This window comes from Molothrus ater, chromosome 19 (assembly GCF_012460135.2).
Source record: "Molothrus ater isolate BHLD 08-10-18 breed brown headed cowbird chromosome 19, BPBGC_Mater_1.1, whole genome shotgun sequence".
NCBI lineage: Eukaryota > Metazoa > Chordata > Aves > Passeriformes > Icteridae > Molothrus > Molothrus ater.
In genome coordinates this window covers 12,722,994-12,739,957 of record NC_050496.2, presented here as the reverse complement: position 1 = coordinate 12,739,957, position 16,964 = coordinate 12,722,994, and the positions used below count along the sequence as shown (strand labels likewise).

The 16,964-nt window shown below is 66.9% G+C and overlaps 4 protein-coding genes across 4 annotated transcripts; 2 read left to right on the top strand and 2 right to left on the bottom strand.

Annotated features, from left to right (window-relative positions):
- Positions 1–125: 125 nt before the first annotated feature.
- Positions 126–1,466, top strand: SYNGR2 (synaptogyrin 2). Its single transcript, XM_036394611.2, has 4 exons — positions 126–235; positions 381–618; positions 988–1,127; positions 1,226–1,466. Exons 1-4 carry the CDS (start codon positions 131–133, stop codon positions 1,421–1,423), a joined length of 681 nt encoding a protein of 226 aa, XP_036250504.1. The 5' UTR covers positions 126–130; the 3' UTR covers positions 1,424–1,466.
- Positions 1,467–2,644: 1,178 nt separating this feature from the next.
- On the bottom strand, positions 2,645–5,902 carry TK1 (thymidine kinase 1). The gene is made up of 7 exons (XM_036394661.1): positions 5,837–5,902; positions 5,140–5,171; positions 4,957–5,070; positions 4,795–4,888; positions 4,369–4,458; positions 4,167–4,286; positions 2,645–4,059 (listed from the first exon to the last, which is right to left on the bottom strand). Exons 1-7 carry the CDS (start codon positions 5,900–5,902, stop codon positions 3,904–3,906), a joined length of 672 nt encoding a protein of 223 aa, XP_036250554.1. The 3' UTR covers positions 2,645–3,903.
- Positions 5,903–6,369: 467 nt separating this feature from the next.
- Positions 6,370–9,052, top strand: AFMID (arylformamidase). The gene is made up of 11 exons (XM_036394629.2): positions 6,370–6,478; positions 6,575–6,665; positions 6,740–6,844; positions 6,917–6,965; positions 7,125–7,210; positions 7,288–7,360; positions 7,607–7,704; positions 7,857–7,935; positions 8,096–8,225; positions 8,538–8,642; positions 8,746–9,052. The coding sequence occupies exons 1-11, from the start codon at positions 6,449–6,451 to the stop codon at positions 8,773–8,775; spliced, it is 876 nt and encodes a 291-aa protein (XP_036250522.1). The 5' UTR covers positions 6,370–6,448; the 3' UTR covers positions 8,776–9,052.
- A 385-nt stretch (positions 9,053–9,437) lies between these two features.
- LOC118693979 (uncharacterized) lies at positions 9,438–11,934 on the bottom strand. The gene is made up of 7 exons (XM_036394881.2): positions 11,753–11,934; positions 11,516–11,599; positions 11,338–11,426; positions 10,936–11,121; positions 10,637–10,774; positions 10,287–10,479; positions 9,438–9,982 (listed from the first exon to the last, which is right to left on the bottom strand). Exons 1-7 carry the CDS (start codon positions 11,931–11,933, stop codon positions 9,645–9,647), a joined length of 1,209 nt encoding a protein of 402 aa, XP_036250774.2. The 5' UTR covers position 11,934; the 3' UTR covers positions 9,438–9,644.
- Positions 11,935–16,964: the final 5,030 nt, after the last annotated feature.

Here is a 16,964-nt window from a genome sequence, read left to right as displayed (position 1 = left end):
CGGCGCCCTGTGCCCGGGCGGGGGAGCCCCTGTCCCGCCGGAGCCAGCCCGCCCGCCCCGCCCCGGCGTCCCGGGCCGCCAGGACCGGCCCTCCCGGGGCGGTGCCGCGCAGCAGCGGCGGCCGAACGCCATGGAGGGCGGCGGAGGCGCCTACGGGGCGGCCAAGGCCGGCGGTGCCTTCGACCTGGTGCGCTTCGTGCAGCAGCCGCAGGTGGTGGCGCGGATCGTCAGCGCGGTGAGACGGGACGGGACGGGACGGGACGGGACGGGACGGGAGAGCCCCGCCGCAGGCCGGCGCCCCTCGCCCGCCGGGCCCGGCAGCCCCCAAAGGGCTCCCCCGGTCTCGGTGCCGCCCACCGGACACCGGCTCCGCCCCGCAGGTCTTCGCCCTGATCGTGTTCGCCTGCCTGGTCGGGGATGGCTACATGAGCCGGCCCGAGGACCCGCAGCTCTACTGCATCTTCAACCACAACGAGGACGCCTGTCGCTACGGCATCGGCATCGGCGTCCTCGCCTTCCTCGCCTGCATCTTCTTCTTCATGGTGGACGTCTATTTCCCCCAGATCAGCAACACTACGGACCGCAAGTACCTGGTCCTGGCCGACCTCGGCTTCTCAGGTACCGGGGCCAGCGGGCCGGGCTGTGCCCGCCGTGGCTGCCACAATGGCCGCCTTGTCCCGTGACGTGGCTGCCGGTGCCTGGCCCAGGGAGCCGCTCCCGAGTCGCTCCCGTCTGGCGTGCTGCCCGCGGGCCACGCGCTGCTGCTGCTGCTGCTGCTAATGGTGCTGCTAATGGTGCTGCTAATGGTGCTGCTGCTGCTGCTGCTAATGGTGCTGCTGGTGCTGGTGCTGCTGCTGAGCGCCCCGAGGAGCGGCTGCCCCTGGCCGGGTGCCTGCCCCAGCCTGCACGGTGGAGCAGGGTCTGAGCCCGGGGCTGCCCAGGGGCAGCAGGACCGGCCCTGGCCCCTCATGCCACTTCCCCCCACAGGTCTCTGGACTTTCCTGTGGTTCATCGGCTTCTGTTTCTTGACCAACCAGTGGTCCTGGACACGGGCTGAGGATGTGTTCATCGGAGCGGACTCTGCCCGCGCTGCCATCACCTTCAGCTTCTTCTCCATCTTCTCCTGGGTGAGTGAAGCACTCTGCCCCATTTGGGGGGAGTGCACAGGGGCCCCCTGCACTCCACAGGCTGCAACAGCCTTGATGCTGCTCCCTTCTCTCTGCAGGCACTCCTGCTCACCTTTGCTTACAAGAGGTACAAAATGGGGGTGGAGGACTTTGCTCAAAGCTATGCTGACCCCAGCCCGGGGGTTCCGACTCCCTACTCCAGCTATCCCAACATCAGCCACGAGAGCTACCAGCAGCCGCCCTTCACGCACACGGCGGAGGCCCCGGAGGGCTATCAGCCTCCCCCGGTGTACTGAGCCCTGGCTGGCTCCCGCGGGACGGCTGAACAGTGCAATTCCTTCCGCGGGGTGGGAGGGAGGGGTCTACGCCTTGGAGGGGACAGTGGGGTGGGAGGGTGATGGCTGCTTTGTTTGAAGGTGACTGGGCCTTTTTGTGGGGTGCAGGAGGGGCTTCTGCCTGGTCCCAGAGCTGAGATCCTCACTGGAGGGTCCAGAGCCCGGTGTGTGATTTGGTGGGTGATTTGGCACACCATGACTTGCAGCTGCTGGGTGAGCAGTGCAGCTGCAGGAGGTTGGGTGTGTGGGCAGCCCTGGCATGTACAAGTCTCTGCTTTTGCTGTGCTGCCTTGGTGGTGGGCTGCAGTTTATGCCCCCAGCCCTGGCCAGGCTCTGCCCCTGTGACTGCTGCCCTGGTCCCGTCCTGTCTCCAGTGCCTTTCAGCCCTGCTGGCTGCATTCCCCCAGAGCCATCTCTTGCTGCTGCAGCACAGCCAGGCCCAGCTCTGCCTTCCCGTGCCTTCCCCCCGCGGCTGCTTCTGGGCCAGCTCTTGCCAAAGCCCCCTCTTCCCTCCTCTAACGCCGTGCTGTGCCTTCCCCCAGCCTGCACTAGAGCTGCTGGTGCTTGGATGATGTGGCTTGGGGTCTGTGGGAGCGGTGAGCACTGAGATCCTCAGCAGGGCCATGGCTGAGGACATCCTGGAGCACTTTCTTTCCCTTTGCGCCTGCCCGAGTGCTGCTGCGAGGCTGAGCTCCTGCAGCCTGCCCGCGGCTCCTGCCTGCACTCCAGCCACACCAGGAGCCTGTGGGCCATTCTCAGGTTGTGTTTGCTGCTCTGCTGTGGTAAAGCTGCTCCCAGCAGCCGTGTGTGTGGGCCATCCCTGCTGGGGCCAGCATTTGAGTAGTTGTCACTGTAGGTTGGAATAAACTTTTTCACCAAGCCACCGTGTGAGCCACCACGTGCCTTTTGTCTCGGGGAAGCAGAAAAGGCTCCTGCTTTCTGCCCCTCCAGGGCCCGGGGTGTGGCATGGGGCAGCGCAGCCCCTGCCAGCTGCTGTGCTGCAAACAGCACACTCATGCTGGGGCCTATTTTTAGGCCACCCTCGTCATGCTCCCTGCTCTGAGCAGAGCTCCAACCCCAGGCTGTGAGCAGCCCTCCCACCCTGTGAGCAGCCCATGCTGTCTCACTGCTCGCTGCCAGGAAGACTTAGAAGAATGCTCTGGTAAAAAATACACACACAAATTATTTAAGTTATTTATTAACCTAAAGCAGCAGCAGAGCCTTCTCCAGCCCTGGGGAGAAGCCCAGCCTGGCAGTCAAGTGCTTGTGAATACAATAATTCTCACCTGAAACGGGGGCAGCACGGGGGGGGATCAAGCAGCTCTTGGAGCCTTGCAGGGCACAGGCAAACAGCAGCCCTGGACTCAGATGCAGAGGTCTGGCCTGGCCAGAACAAAGAGCTACTGCTCAGAGCCTGTGGATGCTGGGAAAAAACACTTCCAGGGAAAAAACACTTTTGCAGGCAATAAGGAAACAACAACCTTCCAGAATCTAACAGAGAGGGAAGAGGATCCTTCAGTCAGCTTAGAGCAGACTAAGAGTCAGCCTCAAGAATTTTGGAAGGCTGAGGAGAATGCAAGAGACATGACTGGACTGGAGAAGCAGCTCCTCAGGAGAGCCCCTTTACCAAGCAACTGGATCTTCCCTGGAATAATTGTCCACATCTTGGTAGATGAAACTCTGAGCCTCCAAACAGGTAACATAGCACCAAAGTGCAGCACTAGCCTTGAACCTGAGAAAAACTGCCCTGAATTTGGAGGAGGCAAATGAGTCTGTCACAGCCTGCTAGAACACAGCCAGCCCTTGAGGTTCAGCACCTCAGAAGAGTCAGCTGCCAGGCCTCCTTCTGTTTCAACAATAAGTGACACCAGTGGGCAGGCTGGCAGAGAGGCTGGGGGCCTGCCCAGGGCTGGGCTGACGTGTGTGTCAGTTTAAAAGCTGTGTCACACCTCTGTGACAAGGGACAAGTTACCTCAGACTGTTAAGGAAGGAAGCTAAAAATTGCATTAAAAATACTAATGGCTGTACAATGTCTTGAGAAACCTGGAATGTAGCAACAGTGCACAAGAGAGAAGGGCTGCATTCACAGGCAGCAGAAGCAGCACTGGTGGCAGCCTGAGCACGCTTGGAGCCCTGTGAGAGCTGGCCAGAGCCACAGTGAGCGGCAGCACTGCAGCCAGGCTCCACGTGCAGTGCCCCAGGGCCTGTGTGTGGCAGCCCCAGTGACTGTGCTGGTCCCTCTCCTTGTTCTGAGATGGGAACTCACTCTAGCCAGGCTTTTGCTTCAGCTTCCACCAGCATCAGGCGTGGTGGATCCTCAGTTGTGGCGCTTGGCGTGGGGAGGTTGGGTAGGGAGGGCTGAGGCACTGAACAGTTTGTTAAGTACAGAGAGGCCTGCGAGCCCCAGCACTGAGCTCCCTTCCCCTCTGTTTTCCCAGCAGTCAAGTGAAGATCTTGCGAGGGGCAGCTGTCTCCAGCTGCCTCAGGCCCAGGGGCACGTTCTCCTTGTTGTCTGGCCCGGGCTGCTGGGGCCGCACGCGGAAGTAGCAGGCTCGGCACACCGAGTGGTACTTGTCAGCTCCTCCAATCACCTCCACCTGACAGGGAAACATGGGGAGTGACTGCAGAGCCCGGCTCCCGGGAGGGAGCGTCTGTACCAGCGGGACTGGGAAAGTGAAACAGTTTCTGTTCCAACGGCACTCACCTCCCGCTCTGCTCCCAGCCTCTTGGTGTAGGAGGCCTCCCGGAAGCACTCCATGCACACAGCGTTCAGCTTCACCACGCTCTCCGCCAGCGGCACCAGGTTCAGGATGCTCCCAAAGGCCTGTGAGACAGCACGGAAGATGCTGCTGGGTGGGCTCCATGAGGGTCCCAAAGCAGCTGCACTACCAAAATGAGTGTTTTACCTTTCTCTGGAAGGTGCCATCCAGAGCAGCAACAATGACAGTTTTCCCAGCGTTGGCCATTGTCTCGCAGAACTCCACAATGTCTGGGAACTGGGGGGTACAGGCACATCGTAAAGAAGGATGGGGGGCAGGACTTGGCTCCAGATCCCACAGTGCGTGCCCAGACAGCAGCACCAGGAACAAAGAAAGTCAGAGCCACGTGCCCAGTCTGTGAAACAGGCTGCAGTCCCAGCATCCTGTCTGCAGGGACTACAGGGAAGGAGGCTTTGATTGTGAGCACTTTGAGTGTAAGGCCACATGGATCCAACTCCCCAGGGCATGACCTCCCTCCCTCTCCTACAAGGACACAGAGCCTGGCCTGCACAGGAGCACCAAGGAGTGTGTGTCCCAGGGGGCCCAGCGCACCCAGCCCAGCCGTGCACTTACGAACTGGCCCTCATCGATGCCGATGACGGCGGCCCCCAGCGCCTCCTGGTACACGTCCTGGAGGAGCCCGGCGGGCAGGGCCTCCATGGTGCTCCTGCGGGCAGGGAGGGAGTGAGCCGGGCAGCCCCGTGAAGCGGGGAGTCCTCCTGCCCCGGAGCTCACCTGTCGTGTGTGCAGACCCCGGAGGAGCCGTAGCGCGTGTCCTTGGCGTACTTCACCAGCAGGCACCGGTACTGGGCGAGCTGGAACCGCCGCACTCGCCGCATGAGCTCCGTGCTGCAAGACACGGTGTCAGCGGGCCCCAGCCCCAGCCCGCCGCCCTCCCGCCCCCCGGTCCGTGCCTACCTCTTCCCGGAGAACATGGGCCCGAAGATCACCTGGGGGCAGAACGGTGCGCTCAGAACGGCGGCCAGCGGGCAGCCCCGGCTGCGCCCCGCCGGGGCCCCGGCAGCCCCCTCAGCCCGGCGCGGCACACACACCTGCCGCCGGCCCGTGCGCGGGGCTTCGGGGCAGTACCGTGCCCGCATCTGCCCCCGGCCCGTGCTCGGGGCAGCACCGTGCCCGTATCTCCCCCCGGCCCGTGCTCGGGGTAGTACCGTGCCTGTATCTGCCCCCGGCCCGTGCTCGGGGCAGTACCGTGCCCGCATCTGCCCCCGGCCCGTGCTCGGGGTAGTACCGTGCCTGTATCTGCCCCCGGCCCGTGCTCGGGGCAGTAACGTGCCCGCATCTGTCCCCATCCCGTGCCCGGGGTAGCACCGTGCCCGCATCTGCCCGCGGCCCGTACCTGGGGCAGCGCCGTGCCCGCCTCTGCCCCCATCCCGTGCCCGGGGCAGTACCGTGCCCATATCTGCCCCCGGCCCGTGTCCGGAGCAGTACCGTGCCCGCATCTGCCCCCGGCCCGTGCTCGGGGCAGTACCGTGCCCGCATCTGCCCCCGGCCCGATGCCCGGCAGCGTTGCCGTACCTGCATCTGCTCCCACACTGGTGCCCCGGGGTGGCACCTGTACCTACCCCCGCGCCCGTGCCCCGGGGCGACCCCGTACCTGAATCTGCCCGCGGGGCCGGCTGGGGGAGCCGGGGTGGACACCGGGCACCGTCAGGCAGTTCATGGCGGACTGCCGGCCCGAGCCCGCGCGCGCCCAGCCGGCCAGCCCCGTCAGCCAATCGGAGGAGGCCTCTCCCCCACGCGCCGCAGCGCCAGCCAATCGCATAAGAGTCCGCACAGCCGCGCGGCAACGCTGCCCAATGGGGGTCATAGGCGCCAAAATTTTTATTTTCCTCTGCCCACCGGCTCCGCCCCCCAGACCCAAGCGGCCAATGGGAGGCGGCCCCGCCCCAGGGCTCGGGCCTCGCCTCCGGGACGGCCAATGGGAGCGCGCCCTCCCACCCGGCCCCGCTCAGGCCCCGCCCCTCGGCGGGCAGGCATCCCGGGAACGGCACCGGCACCGGGAACGGCACCGGGATCGGGACGGGGAGCGGCACCGAGAACGGCACCGGGAGGGGGAGAGGCACCGGGACCGGGACCGGGATCGGAACGGGGAACGGGGAGAGGGACCGGGAGCGGGACCGGGATCGGGACAGGGAGCGACACCGGGAGCGGCACCGGGAACGGCACCGGGATCGGGACTGGGAGCGACACCGGGAGCGGCCCCACCATGGGCGGGTGGCGGGATATGTCCGCGGAGGTACGGCCCCGGTGCAGGGCAGAGCGCGGGTCCTGGCCGGGCCGCCGGCCGGGGGCGTTGGCGCGGCCCCGGCGCTGCCCCGCCGCCTCCCCGCAGGCGCTGGAGGACCATTACTCTCCCAGTCGCTGGTCCCCCCGCCTGGACCGGGACACCATCATCGACGCCCACCTGGCGGTGACGGCGGCAGGTGGGGATCGCGGCGCTGGGACAGGGACTGCGCTCGGTGCCACGGCGCCGTGCCCCACCGCCTCCCCCCCGCAGGAACCGAGCGGGCCCGGGCCAGCGGGCAGACCCTGCTGCACGTGCCCTACGGCGACGGGGACGGGGAGAAGCTGGACATCTACTTTCCCACGGAGCCTTCTGAAAGTGAGTGTCGGGGCGGCGGGGACGGGAGCGGGCCGGGCGGACACCCGGCTCACCCCGCGCTGTGCTGCGCAGCCTTCCCGGCGCTGGTCTACATCCACGGCGGGTACTGGCAGTGCATGAGGTGAGCTGGGCTGTCGGTGGGGCGCTCCTCGCGAAGGGACCCCCTCACCGGCTCCGGCTGACCCCTTCTCCTGACACTGGGGCTTGCTCTGGGGACACGGGTCTGGCCAGCCCCCAGCTGGCCCCGCAGCCCCGGCTCCCGCAGCATCTCTCTCTGCAGTAAGGACGACTCGGGGTTTGCAGCCCCCCCGCTGGTGTCGCAGGGGGTGGCGGTGGTGGCGGTGGGGTACGACATAGCCCCTAAGGGTAGGTGCTGCCCTGCAGAGGCTGCAGCTGCCTGCGCAGCCCCGCGCCTCCAGCCCTGCCCTTTGTCCTCTGCTCAGGCCACATGGACACCATGGTGCTGCAGGTGCGCCGCAGCCTCGCCTTCCTGGTGGAGCAATACCCCAGGATCAGGTGGGCAGCTCCCGGCCGGGCTTGGTCTGTGGGAGTGGCTGGGGGGGGGCTTTGGCACCTCGGCCCAAGCACTGGGCAGTGCCTGTGGCCACAATCCCCTGTCCCTGCACAAGGCAGCGGCTGGCAGATTGGGAAACATCTGAGCTGACACATTCGGGCTGTGCCACCTCCTCTGCACGGAGCAAAGCGTGCCCAGGTGTCCCCAGGTGTCTCTAGGTGTCCCTCTCAGTCGCTCCCTCCTTCCAGAGGCATTTACCTGTGCGGACACTCGGCAGGGGCCCACCTGGCAGCCATGGTGCTGTCCACAGACTGGACGGAATTCCAAGTGGTGCCAGATATCAAAGGTAGCGTTGCCATGTCCCAGAACAGGGTCGGGAGGAGAACTGGTCTCCACGCCTGGGACAAGGCTGATTATGCTAACTGGTTATGAGGTCCCAGGGCTGTGGGAGCCTCCCAGGCTGCAGCTCCTCACCTGCAGCTCCTCCTCTGCCCCCAGGAGCGGTGCTGGTGAGCGGCCTCTATGACCTGGAGCCCATCCTGCACACCTACGTGAATGATGCTCTGAACATGAGCCGGTGAGCTCACAGGCTGTGGGGACAGCCATGGGGACAGAGCCCGGGCAGGGGGTGCCAGTGGCTCTGCAGGCACTCTGCCCCTGTGCCTGCCCAGCTGGGGAGTCCAGCTGATGGCATGGAGCAAAGGGCTGCATCAGCTCCACCGGCGTGGCTCCTGCAGGGAGGTGGCCCAGAGGAACAGCCCCATGAGACTGGTCACCCCAGCAGCGCCAGCAGCCTGTGAGGTGCTCGTGGCTGTGGCCCAGCATGACTCCCCAGAGTTTCGCAGGCAGTCCCAGGAGTACAGCCAGGTGAGCAATAGGCAGTTGAAGGAGCATGGCCAGGTGAGCACCAGGCAGTTACAGGAGCACAGCCAGGTGAGCACCAGGCAGTCCCAAGACTGAAGCCAGGTGAGCTCCAGCAGCACCCTGCTCGGCTCTGGTGGGGACACTGCTCCAGGCAGCCCTCGCCAACTTACCCAACTGGGATGAAGAGCTTCTGTGCTGATCCAGAGCTGTTTCTGGCTCACTGGAGGACACCAGTCCTGGCCAGGACATTATTCCTGCTGCTTGTCCAGGGCAGGAGGAGCTTGGGGTCCATGCTGGGCACCGCTCTCTCCGCAGGCCCTGCGTGCAGCAGGCTGGTCTGTCTCTGTGCTGGACCTGGCTGGTGTGGATCACTTTGATGTCATTGAGAGGCTGTCAGAGGACAGCTATGTCCTCACTCAGGTAGGCAGGAGGGCTGTGCCAAGGCGGATCAGGTGGGCTGCCACCTCCCTGGGGGGAGGTGCAGGGTCAGGGGCTTTCCACAGGGTTTGGTTCCTCATCCCAGGTGATTCTGAACATGATTTCAAGAGCATGATGGCACCTCAGGAGTAAAGAGATGGGGACCGCGGCCCTGCCTGCCACCTCCTCAGTATAACACAGGGTCACCTCTGTCTCAGACCCACACTGTGCCCTCTCTGCTCAGCCCAGCCCAGGCTGGTGCCCCTTCCCTGCCGTGCTCCTGCCCGCTGGAGCAGAGGGGACTGAGGGCTGCAAGGCTCTGACTGGCTAGCTGGACCATGAACTTTGTTCCCTCAGTGTCCTTTAAACTGCACATTGGCAATACAGAATAAAATGGGAGTTACTGCTGCCTGGAGTAGTGCTTCCCAGGGAGCCAGTGAGCGCACACCCAAAGCAACTGCTGCTGAGAGAATCCCTTCTTCCAGTGCAGAGTTCTGGGACCTGCTGACCCAGAACATGACAGGGAAGCCTGGGGAGCCCACCTGCTGCTGTGGGACAGAATGACATAAGCCTCTGTGAACGGGAGTGACACAGCCATCTGGGCCAGGCTGGGCTCACGCTCCTGGGACAGTCCTGGCCAGACACAAACCTTGGCATTGCTGTGCAGCAACCCTGGTCCTGTGGCTGAGATGGTTCCATGTCCTCAGGAGCAACTGTCCCTCCACAGGGGACCTTGGCTGTGATGATGTCCCTGCTGCAGAGCAAGGAAAAGAGAGAAAACACCCTGCACAGCTCCAGTACCACCAAAAGGTGTTTATTTTGTGCACTGGCTGCCTCAGGGTCTGGGGTCTCCGCTAGGCTGGGCTCACATTGGTTTGTCAGGCTGCCTGTGAGGGCTGATGTCACGTTTCAGATGGCTGGGCACACATCTGGAGCACAAAGGGGCTGCTCCCAGTGCTTGCTCTGGGCTGCCCAACCGCTGCAGCTGCGGGGATGGCAGAATGCTCAGGCTCCCCCGGTGCCTGGAGGCGCTCCATGCAGTCCCAAGGCCAACTCCTCCTGGCACTTCCTGGCCACAAATTCCAGCTTTCTCCTGGCGAGCTCGGTGTCTCGGGCCGAGACGTCGCGGTGCCAGACGGCGCGCAGGGTCCGTGCCGACCAGGGGAGCAGCAGGACGCTGACAGCTTGCCTGCTCTCAGCCTCCTCCTCCTCGCTGACGGCGCTCAGGCGGTCGCAGAGCTCGGCGGGGGACGGCCAGGCCCCCTGGACATTCACCATCACAATGTTGGTCTCCACTGCTGCCAGGTTGACGGAGCAGAGGGGAGAGTCCAGCGCGTGGATACCTGCGGGAGGCCGAGGTGGTGCAAGCCCCAGCTACCTGGAAGAGGCTACCTGCCCCAGGTAGCCTCTGGATGAAGGAGAGCCCTTTCTCCCCCCATGTGGTACCAGGGTCATTGAGCACAGCACAGGCACGGTCATGCCATGATCGTGGCACTGCAGCCAGGTGAGGATCCCAGCAGCATCCTCACCCTGCTGGAGACCCAGTGTGGCCATGCAGGGATGGTGCCCAAGGCAGCAGTTCGGTGGTGCTGCTGGGCAGTGCCAGCTGTGCTCTTACAGCCCAGCACCCTCGGGGCCCTGAGGTACCTTCCGCAAAGCTCCGGGCATGCTCGTGGTCCCTGCTCAGTGTCCCCTCGGCGTGCTGCAGCCCGAGGAGGGCAGCGGCCGCCAGCACTCCCGCCTGCCGCATGCCCCCGCCCAGCAGCTTCCTCACACGCCAGGCCTCGGCCACAAACTGCCTGCTCCCCGCCAGCACCGCGCCGGCCGGGGCGCCCAGGCCCTGCAGAGCCACCAGCGGGGTCACCCCAGCTGTCCCCGGGCAGCTGCCCCTCCCAGCCTGCCAGGGCTGTTCTTAGCCCAACACCTGCAAACAAGGGCAGGCTCTGGCTTGTGCTGGCCCCCGCCAGCCCTGCGGACCCCTCCCCACACAAGCAGACCTTGGAGAAGCAGAGGGACACAGAGTCACAGTGCTGGGCAATCTGGGCTGGCTCCACGCCCTGGGCCACTGCTGCATTCATCAGCCGTGCACCGTCCATGTGCACCCGCAGCCCGTAACGGTCTGCAAGCCCACGGACCTGGGAGTCAGGGGGACAGCTGGTTTGGGAGGGACCCCTGGGGCATCTAGTGCCACCACCACGAGCCATCTCTGAGCTCCAGTGTCCCCGCAGTGCCATTGTGCAGGGCCCAGCTACCCGTGCCAGGCAGGATTGTGCCAGCACCGTCTGTGGGCTCCCACCTGCCTGAGATAGGTGAGGGGCAGTGCCCGGCCGCCCGCCGAGCTGTGCGTGTTCTCCAGACAGATGAGCTCAGGACGAGGGTGGTACTGGCTGCCGTGGGCCTCACGGATGGTCAGCTCCAGCTGCTCCAGGTCGACGGTGCCATTCGGCAGATCTGGCAGTGCCTGGGAGTGCACACCGGCGACCTGTGCCCAGGGCAGGGGAGAGCGCAGAGCTGACAGGGGGCAGCGGTGGTGCACGGGGGCTCCAGCCCTCTGTGCCCTCCATCGGGGGTGTACAGCCCCCACCACGCTGCAGCCCGTGGCTCGGGACAGCGATCCAGGGGATGCCCTGGCAGCCAGCGGAGGGCAGCACGCGGCCGCCCTCCTCTCCTGCACCGCCGCCAGCGCCGCCGCGCTCACCTGCGCGGCCCCGCCGTGCTCGTAGACGTGCAGGTGGGAGTCCTGGCCCAGGAAGAGCTGAGCGCCCCTGCGCTGGCAGTGGCACATCACTGGGGGAGAAGGGCCGTGAGGGAGGGGAGCAAGGGCAGCATCCCCAGCCTGGGGGCACGAGGGGCTGCGAGCGCAGCCCCGGACTCACCGGCGATGAGGTTGGCCATGGTGGCCGTGGGCACGAACAGAGCGGATTCGGTGCCCAGAGTCGCCGCGGCCCGGCGCTGCAGCTCTGCGGGGACACGGACGTCCTGGGGGGCTGGCTCTGGGGGGCTCGGGGATCCCCCGGTCCCGGCTGCCCCCGCAGCCCCGCTCCGGGCCCCCCATCCGCTGCCCCCGGGTCAGGCGGGGACCCCCGGGCGGGCGGCCCGTTCCCCCCGCCCACCGTTCACCGCCGGGTCCTCCCCGTAGTCGTCGTCGCCCACGGCGGCGCGGGCCATGGCCCGGCGCATGGCGGCGCACGGCCGAGTCACCGTGTCGCTCCGCAGGTCCACCACGAGCGGCTGCCGACCCCCGGACACCCCCCCGGGCCCGGGCAGCCGCCCCCGCCGCAGCGCCGCCCGCATGGCCGGGACCGCCCCCCGCAAGGGCTCCCGGGCGGGGGCGGGATCGCCCTTCCCGGGAACACGGGGCGGGAACGGGGCAGCGGCTCCTGCGCGGGCACTGCCTCGCAGCGCCGGCCCCCTCCCTCCATCCCCACCTCTCACGGGTGGGGGCAGCCCCGGCCCTGCGCTGCCCCGCGGCCCCTCCCCGTGCTGGGTGTCCGACGGAGGGAGCGCCAGGGGGATCCTCTTTCCATGGCTGAGCAGGAATCGCTCCCGCCCCGCTGCCTGGGGTCGGCTGGGCGCTGGAGCTGCTCTGGCTCGGCTGCGTCTGCCCTGGCCGCAGCCGATTGCCCCGGTGTGCCCCAAGCCCGGTGGCACCGCAGGTGGGCTGGCGCTGCAGCGGAGCTCTGGGGTGTCCGGGCAGCTTCGCTGATCTCGGCACTCTCTGCCAGCTCTGAGGGGACCCGCCAGCCTCCTGGCAGAAATCCCCACTGCCCCCCGGCAGGAAGGGCGTGTGTCCGAAGCAGTGGTGAGACCCCCGCGCCTCCCCGCGCTGGGCTGGAGCAGCCGGACCATGCTCCCTGCTCCCAGCGCGGGGGGCACCACTCTGCAGCGCCCAGCGCCGCTCCCGGCCTTTGCAGGGCACCAGTAGGGCAGGTGCACCCATTAAGGTGCCTCTTCCCCTCAGCCCCTGCCCGCCTGGGGACGCTGTGTGCTCCAGACACCTGTGCCACGCTGCTGCCTTCTCCCTCCCTCTGCCACGTGCCCCCCAGCCTTGGCCGCCCCAGGTCCCCTGTCCTGAGCCCCCTGCAGCCGCTCCGCTGGTGCCCGCTCTGCCCATGCCCCTGCCTGTGCCCCTGTCCATGAGCCCCTCCCTCAGTATCGCCCGCGCCCCCCGCGCTGTCAGCCTGCAGCTGAGGGAGCCATAAACAGTCCTTCATGAGACGTTTTTCACACGCAGGGCCACATGTTAACAGTTTTTCTTTATTTACTGCCTCCATTTCCTCTTTGTTCCAGGAACTTGTCCTCCAACTTCAAGCTGCTCATGATTAGGCAAAAAGGCCTCTAATCTCCCCGATCTGATTTACCGTCACTGAGAGCAGACGCTTCCCGTTACTGGCCCTGGACCTGGGAGCATGGACAGCTGAGCTGTGCCGGCTGCTGAGCCCAGCTGAGCCTCCCCAAAGCTGCCCCGCCGCACACACCGCCTTCCCGGCAGCTTCCTCTTCCAGTAAGCGCCGGGCAGCGCGGCCGGTCAGGTGAAGGGCTGGGGGAGCAGCAGTGTGGGGCCCCAGGACAGGGACCCCCCTCCACCTGGGGCGGCTGCATGGGGCAGGGCAGCCTTTGGAGCCGCTTTCTCTGCCTGGAAGGGTCGGGTGGCTGGAGCACCCCTCAGCATGGCCTTCCCAGCCACTCACCCATCCACTCCATGGCACCTGATGGGCTAGTTGGTCGCCCTGGCGTGCCCAAAGCTGGAGGGGAGCTCAGGGCTCTGCTGTGGGCAGCCCCCCCAGCCCAGTCAGGGTCTGCAGCCAAACAGGGGCTCCTTCACCGGGCAGCAGCCACAGCTTTCTGCAGCGCTGTGCAGTGTGGCTGCATGTCTTCCACAGAGCCCCTTGTCCTTCAGCCCTGTGCCTTTCCCAGGGACTTCGCTCTGGGACCTGCCTGGGGGTCCCCCCTTGGTACCAGCACCCAGCAGGGCCACAGCAGGGCCAGCACCGGGACCATGGAAGTGCTTGTGGTCTTATGTGGCTGAATGGACACCACGGGAGCTGGGCAGAGGGTGGGCAGTGCCAGGCAGGGGCTTGGCTGGCAGCTGGGGACTAGCAGGGGGCTCACCCTGGACCACACTGCACCACAGGACTGCAGCCACCACCTGCCCACACCAGCTCCTGTGGTGGGCTAAGCCCCTGCCCCTCTGGGCTCAGCTCCTGCTCCAGTCGTGCCTCCCCAGGGCTAAAATTAGCAGCTGAGGCCTGGCTGGGGAGCCGGGAGTGGAGCCCAGATCCCACCGCGGAGGATCGGGTTTCCCCCCTCCCTACCACAGGCCTGGCAACCACTGGGGCCGATTCCCGGAGCTGGGCCCCCCTGCTACCAGCCCCACTGGCAGCCCCATCCCAGCCTGCCAGCCCCAGCCGCTGGATCTGCACGTCCCCAGGGCTGAGCCTGGCGCATCCCGGCCGCAGGAGGGGCTGTGGGATGGGGGAGCACGGTGCTGCAGCTCCCGGGACACAGCCGGGCTGGGGCTGATCCTCTGCCCCTGGCACACACACCTGGCTGCCCTGGCACACGCACCTGGCTGCCCTGGCACAGGCTGGCAGTGGGCTCTCAGCCTCCCAGCAGAGCATGCCTTCGGCCATGGAGCTGTCAGTGGCCAGGCAATGCCCCGGGGGTCTCGTGCTGGGTGCCCAGGGCTGGCTCAGGACTGGCAGTGACCATAACCCGCTCACGGTGAGCTCGAGATGCTTTCCTGTCGGGCGGACTCAGCCCTGTAGCCACACTGCCGGTGCTGCTCAGCCTGGCCGCCCTTTTGGGCTCCGCGGCTCGTCCCAGCGGGGCGGCACCGGCCCGGCCCGTTCTGGAGAGCCCCGCTCCCACCGGGGCCGGGGCAGCTGCCGTGCATCGCCCTCGAGGGACCGGGGCCACGGAGCCGAGCAGTTTCCTGCTGCCGGGAACGGCGGGGCGATGCCCGGGAGCGCCGGCCGCAGGCTCAGCCGGGTCGGGTCGGGTCGGGTCGGGTCGGGTGGGGCAGCCGGGACTGGGACCCCGCCGCACTGCCGGGGTGCCGGGGACACGTCCCGAGCTGCGGCACTGGCCGAGCTCCGGCCCGGCACAGACCCCCGACGGACACGATCCCGGGGCTGCCGGGGCCGCGGCCGGTGCGGGAGCCGCGGGCTGCCCGGGGAGGCTCGGTCGGGCCCCGCGGGCCGCTGCCGGAGCCCGGTGGCCGCGGGGTCCCGGCCGGTGCCCCGTCCCCAGCCGGCGAGGCCGCGGGTGCCCCCCCTCCGCCGGCAGCGACTTTTCCAGTAAAACCGCCGCAGAGATCCCGGCTTCCCGACAGGCCCGGCCTCCGCGCCGGGGGGGCGCCGGCCGCCCTTAACCCTTCCCGGCCCGGCCGGCCGCGCTGCCCGCCCGCCGGGCGGCTCCGAGCCCGGGACCCGCGGGGCTCTGCCCGCCCGGCTCGGCCCGGCCCGGCCCGGCCCGGCTCGGCGGCTCCGGGGGCTCTGCCCGCCAGGCCCGGGGCGGTGATGGCCCCGCTCCCCGGGGCCCCGGCGGTGCCAGTGCGGGGCCGGCCTGACCCGCCGGGCACCGGGACGGGCCGCGCCTCGGGGCCGTCTCGGGCGCTGCCCCCGTGGGCTCCGGCCGGGCCGGGAGCGGCCCCCCCAGCCCAGCGTGCCCCCCGTGCCCAGGGTTTCCCTCCTCAGGGTGCACCTGAGCAGGGCCGTTCCGCGGGGCAGATGGGACACCCCAAGGGCCAAGGAGCCCGAGAACCGTCGGGGAGAAGCCTCTGCCCGGGCTACCCCGGGGGGCTGTGGGGAGGGAGCAGCCGGGGGTCCCTGTGAGAGCCCTGAGCTGGGGCAGCTCCGGGGCACCCTGGAGAGCGCTGGGGCCGGTCACAGCTAAGGGCTGCTGCCTGTGGCCGCTCCACATCCCCGCTCCAGCGCTCCGCGGGCCGCCCCGGCCGGGTGGGCACGCCCGGGCATGGCCGGGCACCGGGGGTCCGTGCCGAGAGCCGTGCTGCGCCGGGCCGCCGTGCCCTGCCTGCCACCAGCTGCTGCACTGGCTGAGCCAGGGCTGAGGTAAGTGCTCTAATTGTTTTCTCTGTGGCCCGAGATGAATAATTGAGAGGTCTTTGAGGAGAATTAATTAGCCCGTTTATTGGCAGTAAATGCTTTTCTCCAGATGATGAAATAGATCCTGAGCCACACGTGGGGCAGGCAGATGCAGGTCATTGGTGCTGCTGTGGAGCACGCCGTGCCGGCTGCACAGGCCAGCCGTGCTGGTGTCCCGTGCCCACTGTGGGCTGGCACACTGGTTCTGGCTCCCACGGCCTCCCACGCTGCACCCACGGCCAGCACGTGTGTGGGGAGCCTGGTGTTGGTGAGAGCAGGGGGCACGGGGGGGCAGGCAGGGTTCTGTGGCACAGTTCTCTGCCCCCATCATGCCCATGTAGCTTCCCGCTTCCCCCCGGCTCACATCCCATCCTGGTGCAGACCCTAATATGTCTTTTCCCTGTGCAGACCCTGGTATGTCTCTTCATGTCTCCTTCTTGGTTCCCCTGAATGCCAGGGTGGTGCCAGTCTGGGACTTGTAGCCTGCACCTCCTCCTCACCTCCTCGTCTTCCTCCTTCTCCCCTGGGTATGGGGTGAAGGGCCTTGCATGGCCAGAAATGCTTAAACAAGGATTTCCTTGTTGCTGCATGAGCTGTTTGCCTTCTCCCGGGCCAGCCGTTAATGAGGTTTGGCAGGAGGCACCGTCAGCCCCAGGCACTGGGTTTCTATAAATCAGCCTGGAGCTCATGTGTGGGGCTGGGATGGAGCTGCTCCATCCTGGTGCATGGGACTTCAGCTTGTGGGTCCTGGGAGCCCCTCTGGGAGTGGCTGGCGGGGAGAGGGGCAGGGGCTGAGTGGGACAAGGGGGCTGCTTGACCCAGGTGGGTCGGGGCGGCCACTTCACGCATTTCCAGGAATGGCAGAAAGTGCAAAGCAAGAAATAAAGCAGTTTCCTATGGCTGAGGTGCTTTGTCCTGATTTCTCCCACATGCCCACCTGGGTGCTCTGAACTGGGATGATGGTCCTGCCCTGCCTTGGGGTGGGGGGCTGTGGCTGTGTCCCCGGGCAGCCTCAGGCATGCAAAGTGGGGCAGGCAAATCATCCGGGCTCCTGAGAAAGCTGCTTCCTCCTGCTGGAAGCAGTGCCCCGGGGGCAGGGCTGGCATGTGGGCCCTTTGTGCTGAAGCCGTGGTGGCAGAAGTGCTGGCTGTCACCGGCACAGGGACACTGCCAGGCTGCAGGTCCTGCCGGGCTGCCCCATCCCCCGGGGGACACAGGG